Consider the following 16,863-nt stretch of genomic DNA (forward strand, 5'->3'; position numbering starts at 1 on the left):
AGGTTGTGCAAGTGGTGAGGGAGGCAGCCTGACTTGAACCCAGACCTGCCGAAGCCCCAGACGCTCTGCTGCCCGCTCCTAGTGCGGCAGGTGGGATTCCTCTCTGGTGCCCATGCAGGTTGGTTCAGTAGCAGCTTTTTGGGCACAGGGTTTAGAAAAGATCCTAAGGCTGCCTCAAGATTCAGTGCTGTTGTCGTTAGGCGAGGACATCTGAAATTGCCTTGCAGCGCACCTTGTGCCCCCTCCGTGCATTTGCTGTCCGTGCAGTGGAGAGGACCCCTGAGCAAAGCTGCTGTGGAGTGTGATGACCTGTAGCCAAAGACAGTCCCAGGTGGCCTCAGAGGATCTGCCCTGGACTGGGAGTGACGGGGAGCATTAGGTTCATGTCAAGTTTGTGTCTCTGTTCCCCACCTCAGCAGGAATGGGGGCTCCCAAGCCTGATAAGGCGTCTTCAAGGAAGTAAAGACACTCCATTTCTTCTGCACGTGTGACGTTAGCAGATAAGCACGTCTTCACGTATTAATCATCAAACTGACCTGTTGAAGCCAAGTTTCATCTGTACTGTTTTGAAGCGTTTAATCCGTTCCTGGAACATCTGTGTGCCGTGTTAACTAAAGAGCCCATTTTATTCTGTCTCGTTATTTGAGGAAAGTAGTATTCAGTGCCGGAATTATGTGTACTTTGCTCAGTTTCTATATAATTTTCTTTGAACCCAAATGTTTTACCCCCGCCCCCACTCCTTTAATAGCCCATGAGACACTTTTTCCAATGAGTCATGCGCACCAGGAGAAACTGCCATTTGGCTCCAGGGCAGCTCTCGTCCTGGAAGCGTCTTAGTCCTGGGAGACAGGAAAAGAGCTAGAATGTGGTAATTCATTGGAGCCGTGTTTTTAATGCGGAGGAAGCAAGTGGGAAGGAGGGAGTTACGGTGTGTGGCTTCCGCTGCCTTCCACAGCACTCCTGGGCCGGGACTCCAGGGCTCTGCCCCGGAGGGTCAGGCACATGGCTATTTCTCCCCACCATGGCTTTTCCATTTTCTCCTGAATCTGCACTGATTGGATTTTGACCCCCAAACCTCACGCCTCCAGGCAGCATTTCTCCAAGCCCCTGATCCTGCGTGACTTTCCTTGTTAGAAACCATTGACTTGTTCCCAAGTCCTATCACTGCCCCAACCTAAGCAACGCTTAGTATCTTCCAAAAGGGCCCGAGTCTTCTGGCCACAGCAGGGGTGGCTCCAGACGGCCAGCGCCTGCGGTGTCGCTCGCCTCCTTCTCCCTCTGCCCGCCCCACCCTCCATCAAGCTTTGGGGCCGACTGGGAGAAAAGATGGGAAAGCATGGAGCTCGGACACTCTCCCCTGCAGCCGTCCAGGCCCACTCTGCCCTCGGCCTCCCTGCTCAGGGGACCATGTGGCCCATTTTTAGATTGTAGCTGGTTCTTCTGTCCTGCCCACTCTTCCTGCTCCAGAGTGGTGGCATCTCTAAGGTGTGCCCTTGTCAACGGCCTCCACCTCCCAAACACGACTCCTGAGCCCTAGGATCCTGTCCCTGAAGTCCCCTTAGCCTGCTCTGCCACCTGTCTCAGTTGGCCTTTGATGGGGGCAGCTCAACAGAGCCTCTCTGCGGCCCCCATGAGCTCCTGGGCTCATTTATGTCCTGGCTCCCTTGGTTCATCACAAGCAGCTTAAAGAAAGAGTTCATGGTCCTTTATCTTACAACCCCAACTGGCCTGGCACCTTGCTGGACACATAATAGCTTAGTGAATGATGAGCTTCCACTAAATGTTTCTATGTATCAATAGCTCGGTGCCCCACAGAGAAGTGGGTCTTGATATGCTCATGCAAAGTTCAGAGAACACCGTGACCGTGGCCACTTGCCCTAATAGGGACCATGGGCAAATTTCCATTGCTAATGATGGGTAGTGCCTGTGGGTGCAGTAGACCGAGAAGGAGCCTAAGCTCTTTTCTAGGCCCAGTGCGGAAGAATGTTCTGGTAGGTTAGTGGTGTCTACTCTGAACCCGAGAGTAGGGATTGGTGGCAGCTGTGCCCAGTGTGTGCCACCCCCTCCCGAGGACCCCCAGGTCTGACCAGCGGCCATGTGGGGCCTTGTAGCTGCTGGCCTGGCTGGCTGGTGGCTGGAGGGCTCTGGCTGTGACAAGAGCTGCTCCCCACGGAGACAGAGGGAGCCCCCATGGAGTCAGGGTCAGCCTGGGCCAGCATCGGGTCCAGGGAGGTGAGCTACAGCGTTCAGTGGGCAAGGGGAACAGCTAATCAAGGGAGTTTCAGAGGTCGCTGCCTGGAAAGTGCCAGAAGCATTTAAAGGTAGGAGTGATGAGCTAGCCCCCAGGGAGACAGTAAACAGCCTCAGGAATGAGAACAGAGGAAGTTGACTATTTGGCCCAATTATTAAAGTTACAAATACTGATGAAATAATTATTACTAATTATTTAATTATTTAGATAGAGTGATCTATAAGGTACCTTCCAGGGAGAGGGACATGTGGAGGCCACCACACTATGCGGACCTCCAAGACGGGACTGTACCTTCATAACGTGGCAGCAGGGGCTGAGGAGGGAGGCTGAGCTTCCGCTGAGGGCGTGGCCCTGGCCAGCCCAGCACCCAGGAGTCAGCGGCCCCTTGCCCCGTCTGTCTCGGCAGTGTCTGGAAGACAGGCCAGGAGGGAATGTAGCTGAATAGTTGACTCCTCCAGCTGCAACTCTACCTGCAAATAAACACATATGTCCAAACCTCTCCCATTTTCCTTTGTTTATTGATTTTTTTCAATCTTTCATTCATTCAACAAATATTTATCGAACACACACTGTGCGCCCGAGACACTAATGGAACGTTGACGGGGCAGGTTCTCTACCTAGCCAGATGTTTTGGAACAACTTTGAGCCTATTTTTGTTGCTGTCTGAGAACATCAATATAGGAAGGGAACACATAAGCACACACATGTGCGCACAAATACATATACAATTACACACACACATTAGTACACGTGCACACACACAAACACACACCCCTCTGCACCTCACAGCCTGTTTTCCTGGCATTGGTTATTTTAGAAAAACAAATAAGATGTCCAGAATTAAATTTAACATCTCCTTGCAGGAAAAACAAAAAAAGTAAGCAAAGCTGTTGCCTTCACCCCTGGAGGAAAAGTCATCATTTCGTTCCACTTAGTGGTCTGAGAAGTTCAGGAAAGCTGTAAAAACTCATAATAAGAAAAGGTCCATTAGCAGGCTAATTTTTAACTTTTTAAAAGTACCTTTTTAATCAAAGTATAAAATACATACAGAAAAGTGCACAAAACCTTAAATGAACAGCTCAATGAATTTCCCAAAAGTGAACACACCGGTGTAACCAGAACCCAGACCAAGGTCTGGAACGTGACCGGCCCCCTAAAGAGGCTCCACTCAGTCACTACCGCCCTCACCCGAAGGTAAACAATACCCTGACTTGCTTTGCCATCCATGCGTCTGTCCTGCTTTTGAACTTTATGTCAATAGAATCCTACAGGATATGTTTTTTAATGTCTGGCTTCTTTCACTCGACAGCATATCTGTAAAATCTGTTTATGTGGATGCATGTAGCAATAGCTTGCTCATTCTCAAATATTTTATTATATGATTACACCACAATTCATCTATCTATTCTGATGTTGATGGACATTTTAGGCTACTAGGAATAGTGCTGGCTGCATATACAACCGTGTACACGTCTTTTGGTACATGTAATTAAGTGCTTCTATTGGGTATAACCTGGGAGTAGAATTACGGTGTCATAGGGCATGAAGAAGTTCAACGTTAGTAAATACTGCCAAACAGTTTTGCAGAGTGGTTGTGGGAATTTATTCCCTAATCAGCACTATATTAGAATTCTGATTTTTCCATATCCTTGCCAACCTTGGTATTTTCAATGTTTCACTTTTCCGATGGATGGATAGTGGGGCTAGTTTGCCTATTTTCTTTTTTTTTTTTTTTTTTTTTTTGAGACAGAGTCTCTCTCTGTTGCCCAGGCTAGAGTGAGTGCCGTGGCGTCAGCCTAGCTCACAGCAACCTCAAACTCCTGAGCTCAAGGGATCCTCCTGTCTCAGCCTCCCGAGTAGCTGGGACTACAGGCATGCACCACCATGCCCGGCTAATTTTTTCTATATATATTTTTAGTTGTCCATATAATTTCTTTCTATTTTTAGTAGAGATGGGGTCTCGCTCTTGCTCAGGCTGGTCTCGAACTCCTGAGCTCAAAGGATCCGCCCACCTCGGCCTCCCAGAGTGCTAGGATTACAGGCGTGAGCCACCGCGCCCGGCCTATTTTCTTTTAATTTACTTCTCCCTACTGATGGGTTTGAGCATCTCCTTATTTATTAACCATGTGTAATATTTGTTGTCTCTATTGTAAATGGTATCATTTTGAAATTTTTATATTTTAATTGTTTGTTACAGGCATATAGAAGGACAACAGTTTTTATATATTGACTTTGGATCCATATATTAATAGATTTCCTTATTACATCTAATAGTCAATTGATTCTTTTCGATGGTTTTAATGTATAATCATGCCATTTTAAGAATAATAATAGATTTATCTCTTCCTTTCCAAATCTTAACGTCTTTCATTTATCTTTCTTGCCTTATTTAACTAAGGCAAGTGAACTTCCAGTATCATGAATAGTGAGTAGGTAGAATCTACTATCACGCTGAGTAGACGTGCTGATAATGAACATCTTTTTCTGGAGTCCATTCCCAAGGGAAAGGCTTTCCATAATTCCCCAAAGTGTGTATGACGTTGGCTGTGGGCTTTGTGTCGATACTCTTTATCAAATTTGGGAAATTCTCTATATTCCTAGAGTTTTTAATTATGAGTGATTCTTTTTGACTCTTCTGTAATAAAACTTGCCCTAAAACATAAATACATTGTACAGCTATACAAAAATACTTTTATGTATTTATTCTATAAGCTTTCTTCTATTTTAAACATTTTTTAACTTTTTTTAGTTTTTATATTTTTTTGTTAAAAATTAAGACACATTGGCCTAGGCCTACACAGGGGTCAGGATCATCACCATCACTGTCTTCCACCTTCACATCTTGTCCCACTGCAAGGTCTTCAGGGGCAATAACATGCATGGAAGCATCATCTGCTAGGACAATGTTTTTTTCTGGAATCCATTCTGAAGGACCTGTGTGAGGCTTTTTACAGTTACCTTTTTTTTAAGAAGTAGAAGGAGTGCCTTCTAAAATAACGATAAGAAGTACAGTAAGTACATAAGCTAGTAACAGTTGTTTGTTATCATAATTGAGTATTATGTACTGTATGGAATTGTATATGCTGTACTTTTATACAACTGGCCGTGCAGTAGGTGTGTTTACACCAGGATACACACATAACTAATGCATTGTGTTATGACATCACTAGGTGATAGGAATTTTTCAGCTCCATTATAATCTTATGGGACCACCATAACATATGTGGACCCTTGTTGACCGAAACGTCATGTGGCACGTGACTGTATTTGTAGAATGTGTATGAATGAAAGCATGGAGTAGATATACTTCTTTTGTCCAGATTCTCTCATTCAGCATAATCATTTTGAGATTCATCCATGTTCTTGCATGTCCCAATAGGTCTTTGGTTTATTGTTGAGCAATATTCTATTTATGGATTACCAAAATTTGTTTTCCTGTTCAGCTTTTGATAGACATCTGGGTTGGTTTCAGTTTGGTGCTATTATAAATAAAGCTACTATAAACATTCATGTCTAAGTTTGTCAGAAGGGCAGAGACATGCTTCCATTTCTTTTAGGTAACTAAATGCCTAGGAATGGAATGGCTGGGTAATAGGGTAAGTATGCATTTAACTTTTTAAGAAATCGCCAAACTGTTTTCCAGAGTGGCTGTACCATTTTACGTCCCCACCAGAAGTACACAGGAGGGTTTCATTTGCTTCACATATTTGCTAACATTTGGTATGATCAGTCTTTAATTTTTGCCAATTTAATGTACACTTAATGATATCTTGCAATTTTTAACTTGCATTTCCCCAGTGACTACTGATGTTAGACATCTTTTCATAGGCTCATTTGTTATTCATTTATCTTCTCTGGTGAAAAGTCTGTTCAAACCTTGGGCTCATTTTTGAAAATTGGGTTGTTTTATTGTTGAATTGTAAGTATTCTTTATATATTCTGGACATAAGTTCTTTATCAGATATATATTTCATAATATTTTCATTTTCATAAGCATCTTTTGAATATTGGAAGTTTTAAACTTTGATAAAGTTCAGCTTATTGATTATTTTCTTTTTAGTTCATGCCTTTTGTGTGCTATTTGATAATCTTGCCAAAGCCAAGATTACTAAGATTTTTCTTCTTTGTTTTCTTCTGGGAGATTTACAGCTTTAGCTCTCACATTGGCATTTATGATTAATTTTGAGTTAAGTTTTGTGCATGTGTGAGTTAAGAGTTAAGGTTCATATTTTACATATAGATACTCATTTATTCCAGTGCCATGTGTTGAAAAGTGAGATGGAAAAGGTGTGGGCCTGGGAGGTGTGTAGAATGCTGGCGCCGTGACAATGGACCCGCTAGGCTCTAGGAGCAGGTTATACAATTGGATCCAGGGAACGGACTCCACCCCTCAGATCCTTTGAGATTTTAGAAAATCAGAAGCCGAGGACACCATTTCCTTTCTTTGAGGTGGCCCGTGGCTTGGGTGATTTAGGGGTGGCAGTGACAATGAATGCCACCAAGAACAATTCCCTGTACTTGACCCACTTGAGTCCCAGTCACTTTTCCTGGGACGGGAGGTCAATGGTGGTTCTCACGAGGTGTTGAGGACTTGTGGGCCCAGCAGCTGTGCCACATGCCTCCAAGCACTGCCCCCTCTGCCCTTCCCATGTCCCTTAGGATGCACCTGTAGCTACTGCTCCCATTTGGTAGAGAAGGAGAGTGAAGCTCAGAGAGGCCCGGCCACCTGACCGATGGCTGGCTGGGCTGACACTGGACCCTGGTCCGTCTGCCCCCAGGCCCAGCATGGTTGGGCAATGAGCTGACCCTTGGCCTCTCTGAGTGAGCCCCAGTAGTGGACATCATTGCCACTTCCAACCACCTGTCTCAACGAAGTCGTTTCCAAGTCCTCTGGGAGAGGAGGGTTGTCCAGAGAGGTCCAGGTGACTGGCCTTTGGGCCTGAGTGCCTCTCAGAGGGAGACTCAGGCCTTGGTTCCTCTCACTACCCAGGAGCGTTGGCACTCCAAGCAGACAGAAGCGGTGCCTCGTGGCTTCTGGGCGGAGGGCACTGCTTTCCTCTAGGCCTGGCCTTTCCCTTTGGTGGAATCTGAGTGTATGTGAGGGGCAGCGCCAGCAGGTGCTCACTGCTCAGGGGCAGCGCCAGGCCATGGGAGCCCTTGCCACAGGTACGGGCTCATTCCCAGGGCACCGGGCTAGGCTGGGGAGGACAGGACAGCGTCAGCTCGGCCCCTTCTCTGCCATCGACACCTGCTGCCCAGCCGTGATGCCACCTCAGCTGTTCCTCCGTTAAATGGTGAGAGAGAGGCAGAGAAGGAGGGGCATCCAGACCAGCCCAAGAAAAGGAAGCAAGCGGCAGCTGCTTGTCCCACTAAGACATCATGTCCCTAGGGCCCCGCACAGCACCCACTAGCCCCGGCTCCACTTGCCCTGGGTAATGGAGGGCCGGTTCCGGATCAATAGCCCTGCACTCCTGGAGTATCGACCTGGCTTTATGAATGCCTGCTCTGTCCAGCTCCAGCGACAGACACGTGGTAGGTGCCCATAAGTAATCCTTGCATTGAGTCAGACTCATTTGCCTTTGTACCCATCTCCCGTCCCCCAGCTCCCCAGTGCCCCTAGACCTGGGGACCACTGCCATAGAGAGGGGTCCGGCAGCCCTAGGAATTCCCAGATCTTATGAAAGCAAGTGGTTCTGGGAAGGCTGGCGGGCATCTCCGACAGAGGCGGGACACAGGGCCAATGGTGTGCCCATCCAGCTGGGACAGGGCGTGACTTGGACATCACTCTTGATTCACGGAAAAATAATCTAAAAGCACCCTTGGCTGGAGTGACTCTGCATTTTCAAACAGACTTGGAAAAATCATCCCCATTGTCCTCATTTGTGAAAATTATTTCTAAACAAGGGCGGGGGTGCCTGTCTGTGCACACGTGTCTCCTCAAGGAAAACCTCATCTTCCCGAGCCAGCCCGGCCCGCCAGCCCTGGGGGAAATTAACCGGAGTTTAGCATTAACTGACTGCAGCAGAAATGATGGTGAAACCAGCTGTTAAAACTAGTTACCCCCGCATCTGCTCTTTTCTTCTATTCAATTCCAGCAGAAAGCACGTTTGAAGTGTCGAGTACGGGCACTTACTGGAAGGGTTCGCGCCTTGGCTGAGCCTCGGTTTCCCGACTGTAATCTGTGAAGCCGACCACACTTGCTCTCTCTGCCCCACAGGGAGTCCGTGGGACGCAAGTGAGAAAATGTACATTGAAGTCCTCTGTAAAGTAACGTGCGTTACCATCTCACTTTGTACACATCTGTTGGGCACCTACTGTGTGCACAGCTCAGGGGTAGATGCCGAGGGCATAAAACCACTTGTCCCCAGCACAGCGTCTGGGGTTAGACTTCACAAAGGGCATCGCCGCCGCCTCTGCTTTCACACACCCACCCTCAGAGAGAACCCGGCTCCGTACGGCATGGCTGTCACTAGCCCAGGCTAATTCCACAGAGGAGTTTTCTCAAGGCCTTTTATTTTTCTTTGTGCCCCTGCTAAGCTTTTCCAAGGAATGTTGCTTTCTGGACCGGGATGTAGGACAGAGATTGATGCCGCTCTTCCGTTGCTTGCATCTGCACAGCATCACCAGAGGTAGGTCCCAGCCCCTGTGAGCGCCTCCCCCGCAAAGCCGTTGGGGTTCGCCCCACCCCTCAGCCACCGTGGGGACAGCCCCACCAGATGTTTCTAAAGGAATCAGCTGAGATCTGGTATTGTCAGCTTCCAAGCTGTGTGACTTTGGGGAAGTCGTAATGGGTCTTCGTTTCCTTGTCCATAGAATGAAGGAAATCAGAGATTCTATGAAACACGACGATGAGAAGGGGCTTGTGTATTGTGCAGCAGCACACGCTGCCAAGGGCAGTTTTATTGGCATCTGATGTGTGCCCTGCCTCTCAGCCTGGGATTCTCTCCTAGGCCTCTTGCTTGGCAGTTTGGGAGAAAACTCTAGGTCTGTGCCCCAGATCCAGGCTTGTGCCCCTCGTGCTCTGGGCACAGGGGCGGGCAACTGTCACTTGGAAAGAGGTGGGTGATACTGGGCAGTCCAGCAGGCCACCCAGTGTGATCTTCGCATCTGGAGGGACCTCGGAGAGCTTTCTCAAAGCCATTCCAGCTATCCAGATATAAAGTAGCTCTAGAACTCAGGTAGTTTTGTCCACGTTGCTTCTAGACAGTCCAAAAGCACTGAATATCTGATCTCAAACCTCCCTTTCCAGGCAGGATTTCCGCCAGGGGGCTGGGAACACATGGCTGGGGGAGGAAGTTACTTGTGCATAACTTACAGATGCCCAGGGCCCTGGGAAGGTGACCTAGAAAAAAGTATGAGCAGAAAAATAAAAACAGAAGCAACTTTTAATTGGACCAATGTGCAGCCTAAATATCTTCTTCCTTTTTTCTTTGTGATTTTTTTTGGTAATATTGTAAGAACCAAAATATCTTTGAAGAGTATGGTTGATTGGTCTAAGCTGAACTTTGAGGGCCACTGATGGCTTCTCTTTCAGCAGTAGTTCCCAAGGTCCCCTCCAGAGTTCACTGGGCAGTGATATCTTCTTGCAGGATTGTGGGGAATATATTTCACTCAAAATAATATAAACTAAACTTATATTAAAACATTAATATGTAGTACAGAAAATTTCCTACTAAAGTTGAAATGGCCACCCAATTTGGAGTGAATTCATTCATTCCGTTGGAAGTTGATTTGTATAAGTTTTTAAAAAGGAGTGAATTTGGAGGACAAAAGTTATTGACGCTGAACCCAAGCACAGCGAATCTGAGATGTTTTATTCCCATTTTATCAACCAAACCTTAAATGAGACCACCCGCCTTTTTTCCTTCCCTCAGCATTTGACTTCTTTTTTCTTTCTGTAAATGAGACTTTAGAAGTTCCGTTATGAATAAATAAATGTAAAAATGTTCCCTCTGTGTTTCTTCCCAGGCAAGGATCTGGAGCAGTTAAGGAACATTAACCTTTTCCCAGAGTCATGGCTGGTCCGGGTTGCAGCTAACCATTACCATGCAGTAAGTCACCAGCTCAGCAAGGAAACAATTATCAAAATTTATTGCCTCTCTGACTCTGCCTTTTCTGGAGATGTGTTTCACATTTGAAGCCTCTGGGCCTTTGAGGTCAGGACATATCTGGATCCTCCTCCTGGGGAAGGAGAGAGGAGATCCAGCCTTGGAATCGGAGTGCTTCGAACATCTGCCACGTTGATCTGGAGGGTTCGATGGGGTACAATGGCAGTGGTCACAAGAGCCCCCAAACCAAGACCCCGACAGACCCAAATGTAACATGTGCTTACTATTGAAAATTTTCAAAATGCAGAGAAATTGAAAGAAAGAAAAGAAATACCCTCAGACCCTTCACCCAAATGCAACCACTGTTAATATCTCATATTTACTGCCTTCCAGTCTTTACATATATTATATGTATAATGCACTCAATTAAATGTACTTCCTAACACCATTTTTAATGGCTTTAAACTCTTCCACCAAGAGAATGCTAGTTTGTCATTCTTTTACTGTAGAAAATGTATAGTATTTCTAATTGTTTGCTATTAATATTATAAATAACAGTCTGGTGAACATATTTGTACCTAATGGTTTATTTTATTATACTTTGAATTATTTTTTAATAGGATATTCTCAAGAGTAGAAATGCTGGCACAAAAACGAATGAGCATTTTTGTTCTTGATACATATGGGACCAAATTGCTCTTCCCCCAGTAATAAATGAGCATGCCTCACTTCGCACATCCTCAGCAATGGAGAGCATTTTAATTTCAAATCACTTTTGTTAATTGAGAAGGGAACGATCACATCTCATTTTTAATATGCATTTCCTTTATTCTCATTAAATACGAATATTTTTCCATGCACTATTTCCCCCTTTGTGAATTGTCTGTGCAAACTGTTGTACTTCTTCTGTGTTTCCAATCTTGCATTTTTGGCGATGAAGTGGGGCAGTGTGTGAGTTCTGAAGATGTATGAGTCACTGGGTAAAATTCAGTCCAGCTCAACAAATACCTATTGTAATGCGCAAACCACAGGCTCAGCGCTCCCCACCCAGTAGAAAATGACTCCACGGAAGCCGCTGCTCTGGGTCATCACTCAGAACTCTGCTCTAACAGAGTGGCGGAGGGGTGACAGAGAGAGGGGACAGTGTCTGTGCTGACATCTCAGGAAGCCCCCCCACCTCCCTCTCCGCCCTCTGACCCTGTCCACCTCCTTCCTTTTCCCCCTGCTGCCATCCTCCCAAAATCTGCTCCCTCCCCTCCCCCGCCCTCACCTTGGGGCCTGCCATGCGGGGACCTTACTGGCTCTTGACTTTGTGACCGTGGTCATCTCTGCCTCGTGATGGGGCCACTATGTACACATTTTCTTTCCCAGGTAAGACTGCTTGGGTACTTTTCTTTTCCTCCTCTTGGCATCCTCTGAAAGCTCTGAGCACAGTAGCTGGCACAGAGCAGGCTGTCAGTGAACACCTATGGACTGCCTGAATGGCTGCACCTAGAGTCTAGAGGCAGAATTCTCTTTCAAGCACTGTGGGAGGTGTGGGGATCAAGGAACGGCCGTAGAGACGATGAGAGGCCCTCGTGTCCAGCGGATCAGGCTGCCGGTGACCTGTGTGTGTTTTCCTTGCAGTTGGAGAATGGGGGTGACATGGTCCACCTGAAAGATCTTAACACCCATGCTGTGAGATTCGGGCTGCTCTTCAGCCAGGTACCAAACACTGGACCTGAACAATGGGAAGAACCATCCCTTTTGTGCTTGGTTAACGACCTCTGTAGAGCGGGCCATGTTCACTTTCTGACCTCTGGTGGGAAGGTCAGGGGAGAAGAGGGCGTCGTGGGAGTCTCTCCCACATGCTCACCAGCTCCCAGCAAACAGAATCCACAAGAAGGGGCCTGGGACCGGCTATTCAGTAATCTGATGTGTGTCCCAAATTTCCCCACTAAGGTGACCAACTGTCCTGGTTTTCCCAGCATGGAGGACTTTCCCTGGGATGTGGGACTATTGGCTCTAAAACCAGGGAAGGCCTGTGCAACCTGGGGTGGGTGGTCATCCCATTCCCCACAAACATTAACAGCCACCAACTGGCTCAACAAGAGACTCCCTGCCAAGTCCATGTTTAAGGTTGCAGGGGTGAACCATTCTGGGCAGCTATTAATATTTTAATGTGTCCCAGAATCAAACTGTGGTGGGTCAAGGAGCTTGATTGCAAGACACCTTGGTGCCCAGTCATCAGAGGGATGTCTGGGGTTGGTGGCTGTGCTCTATCTTGGGTTCCCTATGATAGGCACAAGTCTCCAAGAAATCACTGCTCCCTTTTGATTCTCTAAAGGCACTCCAGTAGCAATCTCAAAAAAGTTCATGTTTCAGGGACTCAGGGCCTGAATCTATCATCAGAGAATCCCTCTGGGTCAGGCCTGGGTGGGCTGGCCCAGCTCCTTGGTTGCAGAGACGTGTCCAAGCAGGCAGATATAGACCGCAGGGGCCAGGACTTCTGCAAGTACTTTGAGTATAAAGTGTCTCTTAAGCCCCATTAGATTGGAACAAAATGCTTTGTTTCAAAGGTCTACAGACCACAAGTCATCTAAGAACATACTTAACCCATTCTTTTTCTCACTAAGGAACATGCAGAGTAAATAATATTGTTACTGCTCAGTAACTACTACCAACTCTACTAGGAACTTCTGCCGACTATACTAACTGTGAGCAGCAGTTCTCACTGCTAAGGATCTGTGGAGTCACCAGAGTTTGGCTTTTCCTGTGCCTCCTAGGCCAACATTGCTGCTTTAGTTTCATTGTTAAATCAGCCTCCAAATGAGTGACTTTTGTTGTTGTTGCTATAATTTATTTCGCTATGTCCTCTTGACCTTGAATACTAAAGATTTTTTCTCCCTTCATTTTGTTGTTTCTCTTTCCCAATTTAGGAGCACACAACTCATTCACAAACGATTGCTATGTATGGATTCTTCTTTGAGATAAAGGGAGTCAGACATGATACTACCTCTTACAGTTTTTACATGCAGGTAAGAAGGACAGACTACGTGAAAGATATGTCTCTGAAACAGTCTTTTAGATTCAGAATCAATTCATATTGCATTCATAATTGATTAATCATTAATTAACGATTAATAGGAACCATATTGCAAGTGCTAATCATGCCTAGACACGTGATGTCATTTGATTTTTGTAACATCCTTAGAAGGTGGGTACCGTTAGCCCACTTAGCAGAAGAGGATTTCAAAACTGAGTATCTTCATCTTCACGTAGCCTCTACTGGGAAAGCCAGGGTTAAATTCAAGGCGTCTGTCTCCACACATGGGGCTCAGCTCATCTTCATTTCAAACATCATGGGTGATGCTGTACACAGACGGCCATTCTTCCATGACGGTAACAGGTAGTGTCCTTGGGTGGGAGAGGGGCTGATCTTGTTTAGTGTGGCAAAGCAGAGCCATGGGCATGACCCCAGAGGGGTCAGGAGGGTGCCCGACTTCCCACCAGTGCTCTTGCTGGACTTTTACGAGAGGTAAGAGAATAGCACGTTTAGGAGCAGAGAGTCCGCAGTCAAATGGCCTGGCGAGCCGTATGACCTTGGCATGTCCCATGAACCTCCCTCTGTCCAGTTTCCTCCCCTTTAGGAAGGAGCAGGCAATAGGACATACCTCCCGGGTTGTTGCGCATATTAAATGTGTTAATTTGTGCAAAGAGCTTGGAAAAGGACCTGACCATAAAGCACCGTATCCATTAGCGATGATGATGATGATCATGATGACCACGACGATGACAACTATGATGAAGGACTGCTATGCTCCCCTTAGGATTTGCTTATAAGCGTCTTTTCTCCAAACTGCAAGCATTTGAGAAACTGTATCTTATTAATGTTTTTATTGCTCCTGCCAATCACAGTCCCTGGAACATAGGGGAGCTGTAATGAGAGGCTGACTGAATGAATGGATCCGTGGATGAATGCATGAATGAAGACGCCTGGGTTTGGGTCTCACCTTCACCACTACCTTGTGCCCTTGAGCAAGTCATTTCTCCTCCTTGGGCCTCAGCTCTCGGTCTCCAGTGAGTCAGGCATCTCCCTACACAGTGGATTTTTCTGGGTGGAAGAGATGAATTAGGTAACATCCCCAGTCAAAATGCCCATATGAGTGCTATGTTTTTAATTCTGGCAAAGTGATAACGAAGCTTGACTTAATGGTGTTTTTCGGGGTTGGCCGCAGCCCAGGCCCTCGGCCAGTGGCTTATGTATGGTGAGAGCTCAAATATCAGCTGACTCAGCAGCAGTGGCTCTCGGGAAACGGAGCCATTTCAGAAACTGCCTCTTGCTTCCTGCAAACATTATACAGGAGGGTCTATGTGCCAGGAACTGGATTTTGCTAACCCAGGGCCACCTCGGTCACAGTTTCCCCTGAGATGGTCACTCTCTCTGCAGAGACTAAGGCACACAGACCTGGAATTGCCCGACCTGGGCTACAAGGACGGCCCCATCAGCCTGAAAGCAGAGCGCTTGGTGAGGTACGAGATCAGAGCCCAGACCCTGGTCGACGGCAAGTGGCAGGAGTTCGGGACAAACCAGATGGTACACAAGTTTGGGCTCACCAAGTCGTCCCGCAAGAGCAACGCAAGTGTTGGTCTTTGCTTCTCTTTTCTCTTTTCGTTTATTTCCTTTTTTGCTCTTTCTCCCACCCATCGCCTTTTGGGGATCACTGGCTTCTAATCTCCAGTGGTCGACACTGGAGTTTACCAGGGTAGCTCTCTTAGCTTCTCAAGGATTATCACAGCTTCAAATAACGCTAAAGAGAAACGTCCTGGAATGAAAAGCAGGGACACTGATAACTATAACCCACATCTGACTGCCTGACTTGGCTCACACCAGATGCGTTTTGCAAGTTCCAGGGGTATTTGGAGGGTTGGAGACACGGGGCGGGGGGTGGGGCCTCAGTGGGGTGTGCTTGCATCACCTGCACCGGTGCCTGTGCACAGCCTGTCCCTTCCCCTGAAACCCGCAGCCCGCGCCTGCTTGCCTCGCCCTGGCCCACGGGAGCACTGGGCCCACCCACCTCAGTGTGCAGTGCCAGCATCCAGGTGATTCAGCGCCTGGCCTGGCTTTGACAGCCACAACCTAGAAGTTTCCAGAAAGCCTAGGGGGAACTCTTTAGGCTGTGAATTCAAGGAGGTCTGAGGGTGTCCCTTGCTGTCCCGCAGGGAATGGGACTTTGCCATAAGCCAGCGAGTAGTCCCCAGTCCTGACCACGCGTCGGAACCACGGGGGCCTTACGGCTCCCCAGGCCAGAGCACCCCCAGATCACCAGACCAGATACTCCGTGGGTCGGGCCTGAGCATCAGTCTTTTAAAAAGCTTCTCAGGTTATTTTCTATGATGTCAGAAATCAGAACAGCAATTTCCTTTGTGGAGGGGCTGGGATATGAACCCAGAGGGAACATGACGGAGATTTCTGCCAGGTTGGAAGTATCTTTTATCTTGAGCAGGGTGATGGTGGTGACACAGGAACTCTTACTTTGTGAAAATTCAGCAAGCTGGACCCTTAAGATTTGTGCACTGTATTGTACTGTAGTTATACCTATTTTTTTAAGTTTATTTTAAATACTGTCTGAAGGTGATTCTGACATGCAGCCAGAGCTGAAAACCACCAGCTCCTGCAATTGTCAGGCCTTCCTCTTCCCCCTCTAGAGGATAATTCTTATCCTGAAAGTCCCATTTGCTTTGTTTTGTTTCATATTTTAGACCTTGAAAATCCAAACTGTGGGCACCCCAATATATGCAAGTTTTGCTTTCATCTTCCCAGGATCTTGACAGTTTCCAGAAGAATCTATGGGATTTCTCCCCACCGGTCTGCATAAAAGAAAATAAAATAACATGAAAGGGAACACTCAAGTATTCAGCTGAGCTTCCTAGGTAGTGATGGTCTTATTCGAACTTTTGCCTACATTTGTATCATTTGAGGGTAGAAAGTACCAGAGCCGAGTCCATTTGCCATCACCGACCCTATAGCACCCTGTGTCCAGCCCTAACCTTCTGCCCTCTCCAGGTGTTGGTGGGAGCACCAGCAGTGACAACACACTCCCACTGGGAGCACCAAGGACTTCTCTTAGGATGCAGCTCTGCCTGCTACTCAGAGCAACATACCTGCCCATGGTCCCTGGAAGTTAGGGCTCAGACAGAACAAGAGGTTGGAAGGGAAGGAAGCAATTATAAGGTTCAGAGTGACTTATTTATCATTCCACATTTTTATTTTATTGTACTTTTTGAGACAGGGTCTCACTCTGTTGCCAGGGCTAGAGTGCAGTGGCATCATCATAGCTCACTGCAACCTCAAACTCCTGGGCTCAAGCGAGCCTCCTCAGTAGCTGGGACTACAGGTGCCACCACACCCAGCTAATTTTTCTATTTTTTGTAGAAATGAGGTCTTGCTATGTTCCATAGGCTGGTCTTGAACTCCTAACCTCAAGCAATCCTCCCACCTCAGCCTTCCAAAGTGCTGGGATTACTGGTGTGAGTCACCATGCCTGGTCCATACCACCTTTTTTTTTTTTTTTTTTTTGAGAC

General features: G+C 47.0%; 1 protein-coding gene across 1 annotated transcript in view; it reads left to right on the plus strand.

Moving 5' to 3' along the window:
• BTBD16 (BTB domain containing 16) overlaps nucleotides 1-16,110 on the plus strand; it is a 40,831-nt gene extending 24,721 nt beyond the window's left edge. The window contains exons 10-15 of the mRNA XM_069460579.1: nucleotides 8,789-8,880; nucleotides 10,220-10,302; nucleotides 11,926-12,003; nucleotides 13,218-13,316; nucleotides 14,729-14,917; nucleotides 16,042-16,110. Coding sequence (XP_069316680.1) covers nucleotides 8,789-8,880; nucleotides 10,220-10,302; nucleotides 11,926-12,003; nucleotides 13,218-13,316; nucleotides 14,729-14,917; nucleotides 16,042-16,110 — 610 coding nt within the window. The remainder of the gene's footprint in view (nucleotides 1-8,788; nucleotides 8,881-10,219; nucleotides 10,303-11,925; nucleotides 12,004-13,217; nucleotides 13,317-14,728; nucleotides 14,918-16,041) is intronic.
• The last annotated feature ends 753 nt before the right edge of the window (nucleotides 16,111-16,863 follow it).

Source organism: Eulemur rufifrons, chromosome 28, assembly GCF_041146395.1.
Source record: "Eulemur rufifrons isolate Redbay chromosome 28, OSU_ERuf_1, whole genome shotgun sequence".
Classification (NCBI taxonomy): Eukaryota; Metazoa; Chordata; class Mammalia; order Primates; family Lemuridae; genus Eulemur; species Eulemur rufifrons.